Source organism: Nerophis ophidion, linkage group LG24, assembly GCF_033978795.1.
Source record: "Nerophis ophidion isolate RoL-2023_Sa linkage group LG24, RoL_Noph_v1.0, whole genome shotgun sequence".
Taxonomy (NCBI): Eukaryota; Metazoa; Chordata; class Actinopteri; order Syngnathiformes; family Syngnathidae; genus Nerophis; species Nerophis ophidion.
Window position 1 is genome coordinate 2451531 of NC_084634.1, and position 8946 is coordinate 2460476.

Below are 8946 nucleotides of genomic sequence, written 5' to 3' on the forward strand. Positions count from 1 at the left end.
TTGATGTCTTATTAAAGTATTAATAGTCACTAATGTGTCTTGATGTCTTATTAAAGTATTAATAGTCACTAATGTGTCTTCATGTCTTATTAAAGTATTAATAGTCACTAATGTGTCTTCACGCCTCGTTAAGGTATTAATAGTCACTAATGTGTCTTGATGTCTTATTAAAGTATTAATAGTCACTAATGTGTCTTGATGTCTCATTAAAGTATTAATAGTCACTAATGTGTCTTGATGTCTTATTAAAGTATTAATAGTCACTAATGTGTCTTGATGTCTTATTAAAGTATTAATAGTCACTAATGTGTCTTGATGTCTTATTAAAGTATTAATAGTCACTAATGTGTCTTGATGTCTTATTAAAGTATTAATAGTCACTAATGTGTCTTCACATGAAGACACATTAGTGACTATTAACGTGTTTAGTGTTCATAATATTTAAATGAGGCATTAAGACACATGATTAGTGATTGATATAATATTTTAATGACCATCTTCCATGCAACAAGGCAGCAGTGGGCGGGGCCATGACATCATCAATCAATCAATGTTCACTTATATAGCCTTAAATCACTAATGTCTCAAAGGGCTGCACAAACCTCTACAACAGCCCAGGAGTCACATGACCACCGTGACCCCCCACACCTGGACCCTCCTGGCTCTCCGTAGGTCAAAGGTCAACGTGCAGAAGGATGGGGGCGGGGTGCATCGTGCAGCAGCCAGCCAATCAGACGACAGCACGGGGTTAAGCCACGCCTCCAACGTCAAAGGCTGACTTGTTCTGTCTCGCTGCAGTTCTCTGTAACTGCCACTGGGGGGAGTGTCTCCAATCAGCTGCTGCGCACTGCAACACACACACACACACACTAAGTACACTCAAATACTACAGTAAACACTAACTATACTCAAATACTACAGTGCACACTAACTATACTCAAATACTGCAACACACACACACTAAGTACACTCAAATACTACAGTAAACACTAACTATACTCAAATACTGCAACACACCCTAACCACACTCAAATACTACAGTACACACACCTCAGTACACACTAACTATACTCAAATACTAAAGTACACACTAACTATACTCAAATACTACAACACACCCTAACTACACTCAAATACTACAGTAAACACACCTCAGTACACACTAACTATACTCAAATACTACAGTACACACTTACTACACTCAAATACTACAGAACACACACCTCAGTACACTCAAATACTACAGTATACACTAAGTACACTCAAATACGTCAGTACACACTAACTAGACTCAAATACTACAGTGCACACTAACTATACTCAAATACTACAGCACACCCTAACCACACTCAAATACTACAGTACACACTAACTATACTCAAATTCCACAGTACACACCAACTATACTCAAATACTACAATACACCCTAACTACACTCAAATACTACAGTAAACACTAACTATACTCAAATACTACAGTAAACACTAACTATACTCAAATACTACAGTACACACACCTCAGTACACACTAACTATACTCAGATACTACAGTACACACGAACTACACTCAAATACTACAGTACACACTAACTATAGTCAAATACTACAGTACACACACCTCAGTACACACAAACTACACTCAAATACTACACTACACACACCTCAGTACACACTAACATACTCAAATACTACAACACACCCTAACTACACTCAAATACTAAAGTACACACTAACTATACTCAAATTCTACAGTACACACACCTCAGTACACACTAACTATACTCAGATACTACAGTAAACACTAACTATACTCAAATACTACAGTAGACACACCTCAGTACACACTAACATACTCAAATACTACAACACACCCTACCTACACTCAAATACTACAGTACACACTAACTATACTCAAATTCTACAGTACACACACCTCAGTACACACTAACTATACTCAGATACTACAGTAAACACTAACTATACTCAAATACTACAGTACACACACCTCAGTACACACTAACTACACTCAGATACCACAGTAAACACTAACTACACTCAAATACTACAGTACACACACCTCAGTACACACTAACTATACTCAAATACTACAACACACCCTAACTACACTCAAATACTACAGTACACACACCTCAGTACACACTAACCACACTCAAATACTACAGCACACACACCTCAGTACACACTACAACACACACTAACTATACTCAAATACTACAGTACACACACCTCAGTCCACACCAACTATACTCAAATACTACAACACACCCTAACTACACTCAAATACTACATTAAACACTAACTATACTCAAATACTACAGTACACACTAACTATACTCAAATACTACAGTACACAAACCTCTGTGTACACTAACTATACTCAAATACTACAACACACCCTAACTACACTCAAATACTACAGTACACACACCTCAGTACACCCTAACTACACTCAAATACTACAGTAAACACTAACTATACTCAAATACTACAGTACACACACCTCAGTACACACTAACTATACTCAGATACTACAGTACACACTAACTACACTCAAATACTACAGTACACACTAACTATAGTCAAATACTACAGTACACACACCTCAGTACACACAAACTACACTCAAATACTACAGTACACACACATCAGTACACACAAACTACTCAAATACTACAGTACACACACCTCAGTACACACTAACATACTCAAATACTACAACACACCCTAACAACACTCAAATACTACAGTACACACTAACTATACTCAAATTCTACAGTACACACACCTCAGTACACACTAACTATACTCAGATACTACAGTAAACACTAACTATACTCAAATACTACAGTACACACACCTCAGTACACACTAACATACTCAAATACTACAACACACCCTAACTACACTCAAATACTACAGTACACACTAACTATACTCAAATTCTACAGTACACACACCTCAGTATACACTAACTATACTCAGATACTACAGTACACAAACCTCAGTACACACTAACTACACTCAGATACTACAGTAAACACTAACTATACTCAAATACTACAGTACACACACCTCAGTACACACTAACTATACTCAGATACTACAGTACACACTAACTACACTCAAATACTACAGTACACACTAACTATAGTCAAATACTACAGTACACACTAACTATACTCAAATACTACAACACACCCTAACTACTCAAATACTACAGTAAACACTAACTATACTCAAATAATACAATACACACAAACTACACTCAAATACTACAGTACACACACATCAGTACACACAAACTACACTCAAATACTACAGTACACACCAACTATACTCAAATACTACTATACACCCTAACTACACTCAAATACTACAGTAAACACTAACTATACTCAAATACTACAGTACACACACCTCAGTACACACTAACTATACTCAGATACTACAGTACACACTAACTACACTCAAATACTACAGTACACACTAACTATAGTCAAATACTACAGTACACACACCTCAGTACACACAAACTACACTCAAATACTACAGTACACACACCTCAGTATACACAAACTACACTCAAATACTACAGTACACACACCTCAGTATACACTAACTATACTCAAATACTACAGTACACACACACCTCAGTACACACAAACTACACTCAAATACTACACTACACACACCTCAGTATACACTAACTATACTCAAATACTACAGTACACACACCTCAGTACACACTAACATACTCAAATACTACAACACACCCTAACAACACTCAAATACTACAGTACACACTAACTATACTCAAATTCTACAGTACACACACCTCAGTACACACTAACTATACTCAGATACTACAGTAAACACTAACTATACTCAAATACTACAGTACACACACCTCAGTACACACTAACATACTCAAATACTGCAACACACCCTAACTACACTCAAATACTACAGTACACACTAACTATACTCAAATTCTACAGTACACACACCTCAGTACACACTAACTATACTCAGATACTACAGTACACAAACCTCAGTACACACTAACTACACTCAGACACTACAGTAAACACTAACTATACTCAAATACTACAGTACACACACCTCAGTACACACTAACTATACTCAGATACTACAGTACACACTAACTACACTCAAATACTACAGTAGACACTAACTATAGTCAAATACTACAGTACTCACTAACTATAGTCAAATACTACAGTACACACTAACTATACTCAAATACTACAACACACCCTAACTACTCAAATACTACAGTAAACACTAACTATACTCAACTAATACAATACACACAAACTACACTCAAATACTACAGTACACACACATCAGTACACACAAACTACACTCAAATACTACAGTACACACCTCAGTACACACTTACTTTACTCAAATAATACAATACACACAAACTACACTCAAATACTACAGTACACACACATCAGTACACACAAACTACACTCAAATACTACAGTACACACCTCAGTAAACACTAACTATACTCAAATAATACAATACACACTAACTAGACTCAAATACTACAGTACACACACCTCAGTACACACTAAGTACACTCAAATACTACAGTACATACACCTCAGTACACACCAAGTACACTCAAATACTACAGTACACACCAACTACACTCAAATACTACAGTACACAGACCTCAGTACACACTAACTAGACTCAAACACTACAGTACACACACCTCAGTACACACTAAGTACACTCAAATACTACAGTACATACACCTCAGTATACACTAAGTACACTCAAATACTACAGTACACACCAACTACACTCAAATACTACAGTACCCACACCTCAGTACACACTAACTATACTCAAATACTACAGTACACACACATCAGTACAGACTAAGTACACTCAAATACTACAGTACACACACATCAGTACACACTAACTAGACTCAAACACTACAGTACACACACCTCAGTACACACTAAGTACACTCAAATACTACAGTACATACACCTCAGTATACACTAAGTACACTCAAATACTACAGTACACACCAACTACACTCAAATACTACAGTACACACACCTCAGTACACACTAACTATACTCAAATACTACAGTGCACACACATCAGTACAGACTAAGTACACTCAAATACTACAGTACACACACATCAGTACAGACTAAGTACACTCAAATACTACAACACACACCAACTACAGGATACAAACAATAAAATACTAGTGTGCATGAGTGTGTGTGTACATGAGAGTGTGTGTACATGAGTGTGTGTGTACATGAGTGTGTGTACATGAGTGTGCGTGTGTGTACATGAGTGTGTGTGTGTGTGTGTGTACATGAGTGTGTGTGTACATGTGTGTGTGTACATGAGTGTGTGTGTACATGAGTGTGTGTGTGCATGAGTGTGTGTGTGTGTACATGAGTGTGTGTGTACATGAGTGTGTGTGTACATGAGTGTGTGTGTGCATGAGTGTGTGTGTGTGTACATGAGTGTGTGTGTGTGTGTACATGAGAGTGTGTGTGTGTACATGAGTGTGTGTGTGTGTGTGTGTGTGTGTGTGTGTGTACATGAGTGTGTGTGTACATGAGAGTGTGTGTACATGAGTGTGTGTGTGTGTGTGTGTGTGTGTGTACATGAGTGTGTGTGTGTGTGTACCAGCGGGGGGGGCGAGTCGTCTCCTGGCCTGGGCTCGCTCGTGGGAGTCAAAGTACCAAACGGTGACGGCGTACCTGGGGGAGGCACACAGCAGGTCACCAGTAGGTCACCAGTAGGTCACCATGGCAACAAGGGGTGTGTCACCTGGCGGCGTAGGAAGGCAACACCTGATGAGGGTTCCTGCGGTCCGACCAGAAGACCAGCAGGCGGTCAAAGTGGGGCTCGATGTCCACCGCGCACGACTGCCCGTCTGGAAAGATGCGCAGGACGCCGCCGTCTTCCTGCGGGACAAACACTTCTTGTTTTGTTCTGCCAGAGGTCAGAGGTCAGAGGGGGTGGTGCCTTCAAGGACCTGGGACTTCCAGTTCTTGTTGAGGTAGTAAATGCAGGTGATGCAGCGCCCGTCACTGTTGGGGTTGTCCACGTGTCGCACGTAGCCCGCACCCTTGCCTGGGTAACACGCCGCCATGGCCTGTGCACACACACACACACACACACACACACACACACACACACACACACACACACACAGTGATGCATTGTGGGTCATCAGTCCAACTATTTAGGTACAGAACATTTTTATGAGTCAAAACAAAACAACTGATAGATCTGACAGTGATCTGTAGATTGAAGTGATGGAAGTGAAGAAATTTTTGTTTTTTTTTTAAATCTAAAAAAGTACAACTTATTTTTAACATTTTTATGACTGGTATTTTTATAATTTTTTTTACCATCATAGATCTAAAAATGATCTCAAAATTTACGTGTTGAGAGTAAAAGAAAAAAAAATATATATATATGTATATATAAATATAAAATGTATTTTATTTTAATAAAATATTTTTTTAAATATTTTATTTAAATTAAAAAATATATATATATATGTATATATATGTATATGTTATTATTTATTTTATTTTTCTTTACTAAAGAAAAAAATAAATAAAAACAAAGTAAAGAATTTATCTTATTTTAATAAAATATTTTTTGGTATATTTTATTTAAATAAAATTAACAATCTAATCAAAAAAAGAAAAAAATATATATATATATATTATTTATTTAATTTTTCTTTACTAAAGAAAAACTAAATAAAAACAAAGTAAAGAACATTTTATATATATATATATATATATATATATATATATATATATATATATATATATATATAAATGTATTATAATTTTTTTCTTTACTCTCAACACGTAAATTTTGAGATCACCTTTAGATCTATGATGGTAAAAAAATCTAAAAAAGTTGACTTATTTTTAAAATTTTCATGAGTGACCATTTTGGGTCCCCAGGAATTTTAGTGGGATTTTAATTTTTTTACCATCATACATCTAAAGGTGATCTCAAGATTTACATGTTGAGAGTAAAATATATATATATATATATATATATATATATATATATATATATATATATATATATATATATATATGTATATATATAAAATTTATTTTAATGAAATAAATTTAAAAAATATATATTTTTTTGTTTAATAAAATAAATTAAATATATACATATACATTTATTAATTTTATTTTAATAAAATAAAAAAATAAAAATATATATATTATTATTTATTTAATTTTTCTTTATTCTCAACATGTAAATCTTGAGATCACCTTTAGCTCTATGATGGTAAAAAAATTTAAAAATCCCACTAAAATTCTTGGGTCACACTTTTTTAGATTTTTATTTTAACATCATAGATCTAAAGGTGATCTCAAGATTTACGTGTTGAGAGTAAAGGATAAAAAAAAAAATTTATAAATAAAAAAATAAAAATTCCATATATATATACACACACATATACATATATATGTATAGCTAGATATATACATATTATTTTAATTAAATAGATAAAATATATTGTATTTATTTTATTTTAATTTAAAAAAATATATATATATATATATTGTATATATATTTTATTATTATTCATTAAATTTTTCTTTACTCTCAACACGTAAATCCCACTAAAATTCTTAGGGACCCAAAAAGGTCCCACTCATAAAAATTAAAAAAATAAGTTGTACTTTTTATTTTTTTTATTTTACCATCATAGATCTAAAGTGGGATTTTTTTTTTTAAACGGTCATTGTTTGAAAAATAACAATGAGTCAAAACAATGTTCTGATTAATTATTTTTATTTTTTTTATTTGTAATTTTGGGGGGAAAATACAGCATATTTAGTGTGTTTGCCATAAAAAAAAAAAATAAACAGTTGTTTTTGCCAAAAAGTGCATAAAACAAAACAAACAAAAAATGCATAAAAACTTGTAATTGACATAGATCTGAGTGTTGGAAATAAAAAAAAAATTTTTTTTGAATCTGACTTTTGACATTTTTATGAGTGCGACCCTTTTGGGTCCCCAATAATTTTAGTCAGATTTATTCATTTATTTTTAATGGTCAAAGATCTAAAGGTGATCTCGAGATTTAAGTGCTGAAAGTTAAAACAAATAATAATAACATAATTAAATACATAAAAAATAAATAAATTATAAGTGGGACCCTTTTGGTTCCCCCAAGATTTTTATTGGGATTTAAAAATTTTTTTTTTTTATAATTGTTTAAAAAATAACAACGAATCAAACCAATGTTTTGAATAATTATTGACAAATTTTCATTTTAAATTTTTTAATTTTGGGGGGAGAAAATACAGCATATTTTGTATTTGCCATAAAAATAAAGTTTTATTTGTCAAAAAGTGCATAAAACATAAAAAAAATTACAAAAACTTGTAATCGACATAGAACTGAGTGTTGGAAGTAAAAAAAAAATTTATTAAAAAATCTTACTCTAACATTTTTATGAGTGGGACCCTTTTGGGTCCCCAACAATTTTTGTGTTTTTCTTTTTTTTTTTTTACTGTCATAGATCTAAAGGTGATCTCGAGATTTAAGTGCTGAAAGATACATTTTTTTTTTTTTTTAAATGGACAAAATTAAATAAATACAAAACAAATCAATTATAAGTGGGACCATTTTGGGTCCCCCAAGACTTTAAGTGGGATTTTTAATTTTTTTTTTTTTAACTGTCATTGTTTAAAAAATGACAACGAATCACAACAATGTTGTGATGAATTATGGACAAATTTTAATTTTCAAATTTGTAATTTTGGGGAAAAAAATACAGCATACTTTGTGCTTGCCATAACAAAAAAAACTGTTGTATTTGTCAAAAAGTGCATAAAACAAAACAAAAAATGTATAA

General features: G+C 33.3%; 1 protein-coding gene across 1 annotated transcript in view; it reads right to left on the reverse strand.

Annotated features, from left to right (window-relative positions):
- Nucleotides 1–466: 466 nt before the first annotated feature.
- The window catches only part of LOC133542069 (prolyl hydroxylase EGLN3-like), a 17114-nt gene continuing 8634 nt past the window's right edge, over nt 467–8946 (reverse strand). The window contains exons 2-5 of the mRNA XM_061885899.1: nt 6073–6192; nt 5865–6001; nt 5721–5794; nt 467–847 (exon numbers count right to left, since the gene is read on the reverse strand). Of these exons, the coding sequence (XP_061741883.1) occupies nt 834–847; nt 5721–5794; nt 5865–6001; nt 6073–6192 (345 nt within the window). The 3' untranslated portion in view covers nt 467–833. The remainder of the gene's footprint in view (nt 848–5720; nt 5795–5864; nt 6002–6072; nt 6193–8946) is intronic.